We start from the raw sequence: 14,581 nt of genomic DNA on the forward strand, positions 1-14,581 counted from the left end.
ATTGTCCCTTGAATCAATATCAACATCTTCCACTTTGCTTCTGCAAGTTAAGACCATCTTTCATGGTTTGTATTCAATATCAAGGATTCAAGGATTATTCACTGTCACTTCACACATGTTAAAAAGAAGAGGTGGATTGAAATGTGTTACTCTGGTCCCAGTACAAGCCCAAAAACAAACAAGTAAAAAGTATCAAACAGAATCAGTATAGTTATCCAAGTATAAATAAGAAAAAGAAATAGAAGATAAATACACAAAATAGGCTAAGTGAGTAATATAATACGTATTTTATAGTTTTTATATGTATAACATATAGCGCTATAATATTGGATGCTTCCTGCAATGAATGACAATATACAACAGTCTGTACCACTGAGGTAGTGTGTAAGTGGAAGTATAAAGTGTTTCTGTATTTTGGCTTATGACTTTTTCTTCAAGCTGAATCTGTCGTTACCAGTTGTTTGTCTGGTTCAGCCAAATACAGAACTGAGTTATTACAAAACAATTTCAGTGATAAGATATTAAAATGTAAGACTTTATAGATTAAATCAGGCTCCTAGAAGCAAAGCCCTGAGACGATTATCAGCTTCATCTCTTCACATCAAAGAGCTGCAGAAACTGCACAGAAGAGTTGGGAAGGATTTCTTCCTGGTAATCAGCTCACTCTCCAGAGTCAATCATTAACTCCACCACACCCTTTTCCGTTCTGATAACACAGACAGTAAAGACTTTACCATGACAAGGAACACCTGTAAAAATCAGGTGTTTCAAGGTTTGTTATGTCACAAACAACTGAAGCCGGATGTGGAGCGTTCCTCAAGTTGATTCTCCTCACAAATAAGGCATCTGTTAGAGGATTCTGCATACTCTAAGAAGAAGTTCGAAGCCGAGACATATTTAGGTGAGTAAAAGAATCAAACCGAGCTGATTTGTTTACCTTAATAACCTAATACAATTCATACAATGGTTAACTACAGCACTGTTTGAGCAAAGTGGCTTTAAAACAAGGAAGTGTTCACCATGTTTATACGATTCTAGACCAAGAGTGTCAAACTCTTTTAGTTCATGGGCTGCATACGGCACAATTATATCTCAAATTGGCCATACCAGTAAAATAAAAACATAATGACCTATTTAACAAAAACTTCCTATTGTTTTTCTTTGTTTTAGTGCAAAAAAGTACAAGTATATTATCAAGATGTTTAGATTAGATAGAAGGAACTATCCTTTCAGAAAGCCTCATGAACAACCTGAAAAAGCAACCCAGTTTCAACAATATTTAGCCTCAGTTTATCATTTACACGATCAATGGATCTACAAAATCACAAAACATTTAATCACGAGTATCTGGAACCGAAAACTTAACATTTTACACTAACTTGTCAAGATCTAGATGCTATTTTAAATGTACACACATGTACATTTCCACATGTGTGTAGTAATCCTGACCACCAGAACGGACTCGCCTCATAAAACAAACTGAAGTCATATCTTTTAATAAAGATTAAAAGATGTAAAAAGTACTCTTCCTGTTTTTTAAATGTTTTATATTTAGACATGAAAAATCCAACTTCAGGTGGCCAAATTGGGAATTACAGTTACTGTTATGACAGAATTGCAGTTAATGTCTTCTATGTCATTTTCATGTTAACGGATCTCACTGGCCAGACTGGACCCACTGGTGGGCCGGTTTTGGCTCTCAGGCCTTATGTTTGACACCCCTGGTCAAGACCAACAGTGTTTTCTTCTGGGACATGCGGGATGTAGAAGTTATTGATTTATATATTTTATATATAATATGTATATAATTTTGCCAAAGGATTTTTTGGGACAGAACCCTTAAAAAAATTCAGATATGAGCAAAATAGATTTAAAAGTGATCAAACTACTGCTGTAGTCCATATAAAAGTTTAACTGTAACTCAGACACAACGTCTGATAAGACTGTTGACAGCTATGGTTTTATTGCTGTTGCCACGACCAGAATAGTGTGTGTGGAAGAAAAAAAACACTACAGTTTGATTAGCTTATCACTTCCAGTTATATGTCTTGTAGTTTAGAGTTCACACAAAAACAATATTTAATTTACAGCAAAATACAGTTTTAAGTAAGTTGTGTTGGTAGGAATTAATGCAGGTGAAAATATAGTTTCACTAGTTTGAAAGCTTGTGATCTCACTTCTGTTATTGATCATTACTGCATGTTACTTCTCTCTGGTGGTAAATCAAGGCATTATTAGAAATCATGTCTATTTTCACTTATTGGCAAACAAATATAACAAACGGACATTTCGGGCAGCAAGGTGATATCTGGAAATATACTGAATATACTGCAGCCATGTCAGCAAATGCAGCTGCCGTGTTTTCTTCTCTAGCCCAGTTAATGCAAGATATGAATTAATGATATTTTTATGCCTTTTTTTATTTATTAAATTGTGAGAGAAGATAGGAAGTAGAAAGAGTGAGGGCATGCAGGAAATCAATGCAGAAATTTTGAATTTTGAGTTTATTTGATGAACTATTATGATTTAAGTAGAAATAATACGTCATTTTCATTTGAAGTCTCCTATAATTAGATGGACATATATTCTGTACCAGCAAATTATTGGTATTTTGTCCATAAAAAAATCTAACATTATCCAGGTTTAATAACACAGTAAATGATACACAGATTATCACTGTAATAAAACACTGGCTCTCACAATTATAGAAATTTGAGTTTTGATGCTGCCATATCAGTTTATTTTTCTTTCTTTACAAGTTAAGTACAAATTAGAAGATCAGTTCAACTAAGAATGATTGATTCAGTGAATGAATGAATAAATTTATGAAAGACAAATCTATGTACAAAAAGAAAACAATCACAAGAAAGAAGAAATTTGATAAAAATATTGATAATATTAATAACAGAATCATCAAATTGTCATGAAGAACTTCAAAAAAGGAGCGGGAAGAAGTATGCTCTACCTTCCCTTTCCACTCATCATGGTTTAGATATCTATTTGCTACATAATATCCATATACTACATAATTATCTAAATTAATATATATACAAAAAACTGGGGGCAAAATAACTAACTTTAGACAAATTGTAGTCATAGTTATAGCCAATAGTTGCTTGTATGAAAGTTAATTTGTCTTAAATTATCTCAGCTTAAATTGTTTTTTAATTTTTTCTGGCTTTCAATGAAGTGTGACTACGTAATTTTATTTATTGTGATTTTCTCCAAAATGACTGAAAGGTCACTATTTGTGAATCCAAGTCTTTAATTGCATAGCATTATCTGATGTTTTTGTTTTTTGTTATCAAGCCAACTTTTTCTTAACAATTTGTGTAATTTCCTTTAAGGATTAATGAAATATCAAAATTCATGTTATGTAATTAAATTTAATTTGCTTCAAGAATATGCAGAGACCCTCTACAAACTCAAAATTTTGAGAAACAAAGTCATAACTTTTAGATAGGTCGTGATGGCAGCTGCCTAAGTAGGAAAGCCCAGACTTCCCTCTCCTCAGCCACATTTGAGAATAGCTGGAGCTGCTAGTTAAAGTGCTTAAAATGACACTTCAGGTCTGTTCATTTTTTAACATGAATTTTTTTTTATCATTATTTCTTAATCTACTGTTTTTAATTGAAATGCAATTGAATGCATTTTTCCAGACATTACTAAAGGTTGAGGTTATAATATAAATGTCTGAGTCTAATATTTGATTCAGTCGTCCACTAAAATACATTTAATAAAAAATGTTGCTTTTTGGGGCAAATATTGTTATGCAGTCAAAATGTGATTAATCAATACTAATCAAATACAAAACTTTTAATTAATTAGATGAATTTTTTTTGCACCCCACCCCTAGTATATATATGTATATATATATATATATGTATATATATATATATATATATATATATATATATATATATATATATATATATATATATATATATATATATATATATATATCCTGTTAAAAGAGTCTGTTCATGCAAATAACAAGTGTCATAGTTTATAACTTAGCATAAAGACACATTACGTAACTTTTCGGCCTTAAAACTCTGCATTCCAGACTCGTTTGAGGGTACAGTGACATGTATGTGCATTTCTGGAGCCATCTTGAGGCTGAGAAACCCCAATATACAATTTGGCTGCTTGACGTTACACCTGAGTTTCACACTTTTCCACTAGCAAGTGGATATAAACACACTGGCTGTTTTGAACTGTGGCTGATTCATCAAGAAGACATTATCAGAGGAAGAGAGAAAAGGAAAGAGAGAAAGAGACAAAACATTTACTGTCTTTTACTGGCTGGATAGAGCTCACAGTACAGGTAGGATGCCAGATGGTTATTTAAGTACTTTCACACAATCTTCTGCATGTTTCTTTTCAGCCGGAGTGATGGCGCCCTGCAGCATTGTGTCTATTTGAACCTTTGCAGAGACACAGGACAGGAATGATTTACTTGGCTCATACAGCTCACTGGCAGTTCCTGGGCCTGATAGTCGGGGTCCTGGCATGGATCTTCACCATGGCTGCAGTTGGCATCAATGAGTGGCGACTTTGGTATACAGACGACGTGTCCCTCATAACCTCAGGTGAAGCCTGGGTGGGTATCTGGAGAGCATGTTTCTACAGTCACGCCTTTCCCAGGACGGAGTTCTGCCAGAGCTTCAGCATCTCGGACACCTTTGTTCCACTGGAGATCCTCGTGGCTCAGGTGCTAATGATGCTGGCAATGATCTCTGGCTTGGCAGGAAATATCACTGCTGCAGTGGCCATGAGGTTAGCTTACTTCACAGTGGAAGATCGAGGGAACATCAGGGTGGTCTTTTTCCTGGCGGGGGCCTTGTATGTGATCACAGCAGTGGTCTCTTTGGTGCCGCTGATGTGGAACATGAGCTCTGTGCTGAACAACAGCACCATAGACTTTCCCCCTGAGTTCCACCTTCCTGCTGCACCTGTCAGGCAGAGAGTTGGCTCAGCAATCGGAGTGGGCATCTTCTCCTCTATCTTGATGCTTCTGAGTGGCATGCTCTTCTTCTGCTATAGATATGTATGGCGAGACCCCAAGAAAGCCATGGACCCTCTTCATGGCCCCTGGACAGAAACAACACTGGAACACAAGTCTGATTTCTCTAAAGTCAATAGTCAAGGTGTCGATAATCTTGGATTCCACAGTGAAGAAATCTCATGATTGTCTTATAGATTTTTTTTCCTTTTTCTTTTTATTGATCCATGAGGAGTAGACTTTGTCAAATCTAAAATAAAAAATTTAAGCAAACTTAAAAACAACACTGCTAGCTTAAAGTTAATCAAAGTTGTGAGAAACTGCTCTTTGTTACAGAATGTGAAAAATAAACATGGTTTCAAAAATGAGTCTTACACATTTATATAAAAAAGATAAGTTTGATAGTTTGAAGACAGTATAAATTAATACATTTTATTTTTTTAGAGAATTATTTGCTTCTATTTATCTTATTTATTTTGATATATGCTATGAAAATATTCATAAATAATTTTCTGTCATTTTTATATATCTATTCTATTAAAATTCAGCTGAATCATTTTCTGGTATTAGAGGACACACTAAGGACTTGAGAAGTGGCTAATTTGCAAATATACCATTGACACCCAGGAAATACTATAAAACAGCATTTAAATAGGTTTCCTTTGTGGTGGAAACTTTGCATGAAAGGGGTAATATGTAGTTGTTAAATCTCCACATGATTATAGGAGTTTTATGTTAAGTTCATGTGGCTCTTTAACCGAAGTTCATGGACAGATTCCTATCTACAACTGAGATAAACTCTATATCTGCAGGGTTATCGAGCAGTGCATGAATCTTGCTGCAACAACAAAAACTGAGCCCACACCTTAGCAGGACCTGCTAAGGTGACGAACCCCATGTGAGGATTGTTATTACTAAGCCAGGCTGAGTCAGGGCACTGCTCATGTGACCTGCGTAGGAAACTGACGAGAGCAGGCATGTGAGTATGAAGAGGGGGCTGGCTCACTGTGCTGATTGTTGTGAGACCATGCACGCACAAACATACGCACACACTGGTCTAGTTGCTTGCTGCACCTCTCTGGAGGCGGCTAGCGGGTGAAAAACAAAAGGCCTTCTTCACTTCGGACAAGCACAACTCACTTTCAAAAACACAAGTCCCAGGAGTGGATTAATGACAGAACTGCTGTGACCTCTGCAGAAATCTGCTGTAGTGCTTCATCACAAACATATCATGACATTAATAACTCAATATTATTTATAAACATTCCTTTAGACAAGGTACTTGAGAAAGCTGTTTAAATCATTTTCCATCCATAGGCTCATCTGTATCTTGACTACCTTCCCACCACTCTCACACATACCCCTCCACAGATAAGACTAACATAATCCCCCGAGTTTCTCATGGTTTATCTAATCTGTCGCAATAAGTCGTCCACTCTACCAGTTATAATAGTGCAGAAATGATAAGAAGACTCTGAATGTGAGGAAGGAAACATTTTAGCAGAGGGGTCATTTGCCTAGAAAGAAAATTAATGCATTACACTGTCATGATAATTGTGGTGACATTACAGACACATGAGAAAAAAACAAAACATCCTTATACATTAATAATCTGGAAGTGGCCAAGTGGAAATAGTATTTGCAAGTTAAAAAAAAGGTTAATAAAAAAAGGTAAGATTGTTGTTTTGGGGTGCTACTGGATGTGGCAGGGGGCTCGATGGCTTCCCTCCATCTAGCAGTTCTGGTTTACTGTCTGGTATCAGGTGGTAGACATGATCCTTGTGTGGCTAGCATGTTAGGAGCTGTCAGGGTTTCTGGGTTCTGTCTTGACCTGATATGTGTCCTTTCTCTTTACAATAAAATCAGAAATATCTCCCTTTTCTTCATTCTTATGTGTTCCTATAAAAAATAAGACAGCATATACCACTCCATATTTTTAAATTAAACTGGATCATGTAGTGCTAGCTTAGTCAACTCTAAATAACTTGGATATTGAGGTGCTCTTTGGGCATTTTTATAGTTTATTTTCAGCTACAATGTGAAACGCTTGATTAACTGAGTTGATGTGTAGTCCCAAAATACACAAACTGAAAACTAAATATGACATGTTTTCCCCATGTTATCTTAAACTGGTCTAGTGCTACCAAAAAAACTAGATTAGCACTGCAACACAACTTAATGCTAACATCAGGTCAATAGCCTTACATAATTATACTTGGACAGGGACAAAATCTCTACTAGGAACATACAGCTAAATGTCAATATTTTTAAAAGTGTGACTACTTGGGAAAAACAACTTAAATTTAAATTAAATTTAAATTTTAATTGACTTCAGACTGCTGTAGTGACACTGCTGCTACTCATCAGTAGCTTTTTAACAGCTGATCTCTGGATACAGTGCATTTTCCTAACGGACACTTGCTTAGTCTGACTTTATCTGGACAAACCTGTTTGTTCTCTGAATGACATACTAATTTATTAACTGCATGATGATCTTGCTTAGATTTTTATTAAACGTGTTTTTAGTTCTTTCTCAAGGCATTGATCTATTTCAATCTTAATTTTCAGAAAGTTTTTTTTTTTCTTTAGACTGCATGGAAATTAAAACTGTCGTGTTAATCATGTGGGACAACCTCTACAAAGTAGTTTCCCCTTAATTAAGCTCACTTGGGACGCTCATTACCAAACCTATCTGAGATTGTTATCAGTGATAAACAGACAGGAGAAACAACACAAGATAAATCAAACATAGAAAAGCAAAACACAAATGTTTAGTTGTTGGAAATCCAACATGAAGAATCATGTAGAACACAGTGTTGCATATATCACCTGGCCCTTTTGCTCATTTCTTTAACATCTGTCTATAATTCTATGTTGGATTGTCTTTGACATGTCTCACTTGAAAATGAGAGCCCTTACCTAAATGAGATAGCTTGTACAAAGGTTAATTAGTGAATAAAAAAAAAAAAAGATTTAATATGTGAATCTCAGAGAACTAATACGGTACATACTTCCAGGGAACATTAAGATCTTGATATTGTTACAGGAAAGTAATGCTAAACAACTTTTTAACCTTTCTTTAAAAAATAAAACTTCCTAAATTATTTAATTTTAATAATTAGACCCAAATGCAAAATTATTTAAAGAAAGCATAGAGTTGGGAATCACTGGGGTAAACTACCAAAATTCTAGGTCAGGTGCGTCTGACCCAGGAAATAGTCAAATAAATTACCTCCTTTAATCTTCTTCTAAGCTGTTTTCCTTTACGTGATTGGAAACGGAAAGATGGTAGGAGGAATTTAGAAGGATTTAAGTACCACCTTGTGGCTGAGAATAATACATGCTTTATAAAGGACCTCTACTGAACTTTGATAGATTGTCACACTGATGTGCCCCCTAATGACAGCTAATTTGACATCCATCTTGGATCCTGTCTATTCTCTGAGCCCTCTCCAGCCAGTAAAAGTCAGTCTGATGTTGACTCTTATATTAGCTATCAGCAGAGACACCCGGTGTGGTCTTCTGCTGCTGTAGCTCATCAGATTCAAGGTTGGACATGCTGTGTGTTCGAAGATGCTGTTCTGCATGCTCTGGTTGGAACCAGTGCTTATTTGACTTCCTGTTTCCTTTCTATCATCTCCAACTAGTCATCCAACCAAATCTTCTCTGACATTAACAAAACAATTTGGTCCAGACAACTGCTGCTCACTGGATATCCATCCGTTTTCTATACCCACTTATACCAGTGCAGGATCACGGGGACTAGAGCCAGGTACAGCGTGGACTGGTCGCCAGTCCATCTCAGGGCCAACACAGACAGACAAACAACCACTCACACATTCGGCTTGAGATGCAGCACTGTGCCCAAAAGGCTGTTAAATACTCCACGAGAAATGAGAACTTTTTATCTCGTTCTCAGGGCCACGAGAACAAAATGACACCATTTTGTTCTTGTGGACGTGGTTGAGGACATCTTGTGGCTTGTCTCGACACATTCGCCAGGCAAAACTTTCTTCTTGTGGGGCTCCAAGAAGTATTGTGTGATTGGTTGGATGTTTTAGATTGGCGTGGTTAACAAGGAAAGCGTGATAGAGAAAGTTGTCACTTCTGCTTTTCAGCTGATACAAGTTTGAATGGATAGCTTTAATAAACAGCTGATTGAGGTGATGAGAAAGTATGAAAATGAATTCAACACATGGTAAATAAAGACAGCAACACCGCTGCGTGGTCAGTCCTGCCCTGCCACGGGCAAAGTTTCTCGTTAAGTATGAAATCACAGGGTCAGTTGTTCTTTGCACATAAAAAAACAGACGTCCCCCTGCAGTATGTGTCTAACAAGCTAAAGTAGCTTGCTATTTATACAGATTAGTTTCACATTAATTTCACTGACTCCACCCCCTGTTTAGCCAAGTCTGTTTTGATTAGTCAGCAGCAGTGGCCTGATCAGGCACCACCAACTAATCTGCATTCAGCTTGGTATAAGGTCAAAATTCAAGAAAGCTTTTTTGGGGGATGTAAAGTTAGTTTAAGTCTAAATACAGGATGATCATTAACATTTTTCAATTTTTTTCCATAAAAGAATTCTACTCAAAATAGCCAGAAAACTATCTGTAACATTCTGAAGAAGTAAAAAATATAAAATGTAGAAATACTTAATATGAGAATTTGGTTTCATGGGTAGTTTAACTCAGTAACTGTGTATTCATTTAATTAATAATTTTGAAAGCAGCAGTAGAGTGCTTTAACATATTTCTACTTCAGTATTTAATATGCTGTTGATCACAGTTAAAAAACTTGTGTGTAACCTACCTTACAGGAAACATCCCATTTATGAAATTAGCAAAACCATCTGTTTTGATTGATACGCTTGTTTTTATTTTCAGGTCCAGATAAAAGGTTTTGGATGAAATATGAACAATTTTTGTTACTGTCAAGGACCTTTCATTTTTTTTATCAAGAAAAGTGTAACAAGTGTAAAAATAGTAACCTGCATCTGTAATATCGTCAAAATTTTACCCGAATTATCTTTATCGCCATCTTTACAGTCATGTAACACTATAAATCTCCACAGATCATAAATCATCTGGGCTGAAACTTTCACAACATATGGAAGCATTTTTCTTATTATCCTAAAGGAGTAGCTTTGTTTGTTTGTAATCATAGGCAATTAGACATAATTTTCCTCTTCTTGCAGCAACGCCCAACTTCATAACAGCTGGAATCTTTAGATAGCCAACAAGAGAATCTCAGCAGCTGTTTTCTGCTGCAAAGCAACAGACCTTTGCAGCCTGTGTGGCGTGAGATGTTTGGAGGGTGCCTCTCAATCCGCTCCATGCTCCTCTGGCTCTGGGAGGCCTGACAGAACCACTGTTAGCCACTTAGAAGTTAAGTCTGACAAGTCTCGGGCCCCTCGGGAAACATATGCAACTGTGACAACATCATTATCTCTCATTAACTTCATTCTTTACAGGATAACTCCTCAGAAAATACTATCCATGGGATGTGAAGCTTTATAAATCATCCTCCTCCTATGTGATAGCGTGGTTATGTCACTTTACCTGACTGTATGTAAATGATAAAGACAGTTTTGTAGAGTGGGGACACACTCTGACCTTGGCAAATTTGTGTAATTATGTCAACTTGTTCTACATTCTTCACAGTACGCACTGCCCATTAAAGCATTCATTAAACACAGCTTAGCTCAGCGAGTGACCAGGAAATCTGTTGGAATTAGTCTCAAGCTGTGTTTCCATCGCCACAGACGCACCTGACAAATAAAGACGGTTGTTTGCAGTCCCCAATCCCCGCCACCATCTCTATCCCCTCCTCTCTGGTTGTCTGATGGCAAAAAAGGAAAAGAGTGACCATCTTTCCACCTCTGACATAATCAAAGACATATCTGGCCTGATTTATATCAGACACCAAACTCTATTTAACCAGTGAAAACTGATCCTACCCAGCAGGAGAATATGTACCAGCACAGGAAAGAGGCTGTTTTAATGAAAAGAAAAATACATTTTGTATGAATCATCTTAATAGTGCTGCACAATACAGCTCATAAGCAAACTTAACACGATATTAAACAATTTGTGCTTTAAAAAGTACTCTCTATGCTTTAGCATCACAAATAAATGACAAATTACAGCATTTGAAAAGGTGAGCAAATAATGTTTTTCTTTTTTTTTTTTTGCTGTTGATGAATGAAAGTTCCTGAAACCATCCGAGAATGAGGGATACTATAATGTATTTTTTACAAAAACCCATCTTAAAAAAAATACTTATTTGTATTGATCACAGCAGGTCATTTAAAATGTAATGTTTGATAGTTTAAAATATCTGGAACAAGATGATTAAAACACTTTCATATAGTACATTGTCTTGTATTCTACATGTATATATATAAAAATGTAAACTGTTGTTTACATCTTTGTGGCAAAAGCAGTTTAAAGTGCAGCTCTACAGATGGTACAGGTGTTATGCTGTCAGTCTCTTTGCAGGTAATTCCTCCATCAAACATACTCCATACGCTCCCTGAGGTTACCATCTTTGCTCATCATCTGGCGTCTCTGCTGCATCATGGGCTGGGGTTCCTCCTGTGAGCACGAGCATGATGCAATCATGAGCAGCCCGGCCACGATGAGGAGGAATCCGGCTACCCAGCCGCAGAACAAAGCGTCTCCAAACTCCCACCGAGGCACCACTTCAGGTAACTGTTCATTATGGAACTCTGTGACTGCTATATGAGCCATACAGGACACGGGAATCAGACACAGAACTCCAGAAATAATCCCTAACACCCCTCCTATGATGGTTAAAGTCCTCTTGGTTCGATCGCCTCCATGTTCTTTACAGCTGTGGATCAGGTGAAGGCCAGGTATACACAATAGAATTCCCAGCACACCCACAGCCAGGGCTGTACACATGAGGATACGTGCCAGTTTGAGGTCCCAGGACAGGCCCATCAAGCTGTCATAACCTCTACATTCAATACCTCCAACATCCTGGACCACACAGGTCTCCCACAGCCCCAGGTCGTAGCTCTCTATAGGCAGCAGTGCGGTGGACATGGTCAGCCACTGTGGTAAGATGGTAGTGGCTAAAGCGCACAGCCATGCACCAACGTAGACCAGCATCCCCAGCAGCTCCAAAGCACAGGTGCATGTGTCCATGTTTCTTTCTCCCTCTCCACACCTCCACGCTTGACGGAGCCCTCAAGAGTTCTTCTTCCCTGGCTTTGCTTTGGATGGAGAGGCCTCTTAATGTCCAGTCAGGACAGAGGCTGCTCAAAGCTCCTGATAATTAAAGCTGGCTCAGGACTCGGAGCTCGTTCGCAAATAGTTTCCTCTCAGTGGAGCACACATCTTCTAGAGCAGGAACGAGAGGGGGCCCATTTGGCCCTCCCCTTTGTGATCCTCCTGCTCCTGCTGCTGTGCCAATCGGCAGTAGGGGCAGAGCCAGAGATGACTATGATTTGACAAAGCCATTTTAGACGCCTGTCCAAAATTGCAGGCCACATGGGGTGTTATTAAATGTAGACAGAACATTTATCCACTTCATGTTGGAAAATGACTTCCTTTGTGTGTGTGTGTGTGTGTGTGTGTATCCTATGCATTTTTCTTGAGATGGAAATCCCAGTGTGTAAACAAAGAACCTTTCCTGAAGAAACAGATTTCAGATGTAAAACTCTCCCATTTAATGCATTATAAAGCACTCCAACACAGGACAGGACAATAGATCCATTAAATATTATGCAAGGAGACAAAAATCAGGCCCAAACCACAGTGAAATTTGCTGATGGGAAAAAAAAAAAGATATTTTATGCTTCGGATAACTGCTCTTGTGGTCAGGCTTTTTTGCTGCATGTGACTGAACCTAAAACAACACTGCAGCTTATTGTGTGTTCTCATCTGAACACTGTGTAGCCTGTGGGAAATGATCGTAGGAGGCTATAGATCAAAGCTGTGATGTGAGAAAATATTTCCCATTCTGAAACACACTGAAAGTTGTACAAACCACAAACAAACACACAAACAAAAATGCACAGATAAAATCCCGGCCTGCCAGACTCCTCCTCCTCCTCTGGGGAGGAGAACGCTCAGCTGACTGCTCTGCTGTCTTGACAAAGACTCACAGAAAACATGACAATACCAAACTCTTTTATGTATATAAAAAAAGAGCTTCTATGTGTGAAGCACAGCTTCAAGGGAAATCCTCTACCATGACAGGTGAAGAAAAGAGGAGAGTTTTGATTCAAATGGATCTTTTTAACCCATTTTAAATCCATAAAATCCAACAACACTACTTACTACCAAGAAAGACTACAGTGTCCCTTTCAAACAAGAAAAAAAAGAAAAACAGTTAAAAAGAGATTAAAGAATTTCTCAGTTTTCTTAATTTTCACTTAATGCATGTACAGTAAAATCCATATGTTTCCCAAGTACAACTGAAAATCTCCAGCTTGCCCATGATCTTAATATAAGTATGTTCAAACTTAAACCCCATCATAAATAAGTATATAAGTGTGTGTGGGGGTGACTGCTGGATAGGTAAGTATGTTATGTTGTGTTACGTTATGTCATGTTATATTGTGTAATGTTATGTTATGTTATGTTATGTTATGTTATGTTATGTTATGTTATGTTATGTTGCGTTGCGTTGCGTTATGTTACGTTACGTTACGTTACGTTATGTTATGTTACGTTACGTTACGTTACGTTACATTACATTATGTTACGTTATATTACGTTATGTTATGTTATGTTATGTTATGTTATGTTATGTTATGTTATGTTATGTTATGTTATGTTGCGTTATGTTATGTTATGTTATGTTATGTTATGTTATGTTGTGTTATGTTATGTTATGTTATGTTATGTGACGTTATGTGACGTTACGTTATGTTATGTTATGTTATGTTATGTTATGTTATGTTATGTTATGTTATGTTATGTTATGTTATATTGCGTTATGTTAGGGCAGGGTAATCCAGCAACTACTTTATCTTAGGATCATTTACTGTTATTTGCTATTTAAAACAGCAGAAACTGCTAATTTGTTATTCAGCCTACAGCAGGAAAGCTCCATTGCAACAGTTTTCAGTTTTCTCAGGCTTATTTTCCGAGAGCTTTCCCTCGTGGGTGGGGGTAGTTGTCCTCCTTCTAGTCAGACAGAATAGACAAAAGTAATACCATTTTCTCATCATGATTTAATTACTACAACCGCAAGCATTCTAATGCAAAAATATCTCTCAGATAATAATTATTTTGAATCAATAGGTCACCCACCTCCCTTGATAAATCAGCTGAAATACATGTTATTAAACACAGAGTAATGTAATAGCACGGGATCTTCCTCTTGTCAGGTCCACTGCCCCTACTTAGACTCCTTCTTTATCTTCCTCTTCCTCTCCCTTCATCAGATGATCTGTGAGTCTGCAAGTCACGAGAAAAGATTTCACACGATAACGTTAGCTATTAGCAGTAGCTAGGTACCAAATACATGGAGGGCATGCTTGTTACTTACAGAATTATGTATCATTCTCATCACCTGACGGGACACTCGAACTTCTGCGAGATG

The 14,581-nt window shown here is 37.2% G+C and overlaps 2 protein-coding genes across 2 annotated transcripts; one reads left to right on the forward strand and one right to left on the reverse strand.

Annotated features, from left to right (window-relative positions):
• The first annotated feature begins 115 nt into the window (after nucleotides 1–115).
• On the forward strand, nucleotides 116–5,410 carry cldn34a (claudin 34a). The gene is made up of 2 exons (XM_042005585.1): nucleotides 116–901; nucleotides 4,388–5,410. The coding sequence occupies exon 2, from the start codon at nucleotides 4,451–4,453 to the stop codon at nucleotides 5,189–5,191; it is 741 nt and encodes a 246-aa protein (XP_041861519.1). The 5' UTR covers nucleotides 116–901; nucleotides 4,388–4,450; the 3' UTR covers nucleotides 5,192–5,410.
• A 5,567-nt stretch (nucleotides 5,411–10,977) lies between these two features.
• Nucleotides 10,978–12,363, reverse strand: LOC121652995 (putative claudin-24). Its single transcript, XM_042006176.1, has one exon. The coding sequence runs from the start codon at nucleotides 12,172–12,174 to the stop codon at nucleotides 11,515–11,517; it is 660 nt and encodes a 219-aa protein (XP_041862110.1). The 5' UTR covers nucleotides 12,175–12,363; the 3' UTR covers nucleotides 10,978–11,514.
• Between the last annotated feature and the right edge of the window lie 2,218 nt (nucleotides 12,364–14,581).

Source organism: Melanotaenia boesemani, chromosome 14, assembly GCF_017639745.1.
Source record: "Melanotaenia boesemani isolate fMelBoe1 chromosome 14, fMelBoe1.pri, whole genome shotgun sequence".
NCBI lineage: Eukaryota > Metazoa > Chordata > Actinopteri > Atheriniformes > Melanotaeniidae > Melanotaenia > Melanotaenia boesemani.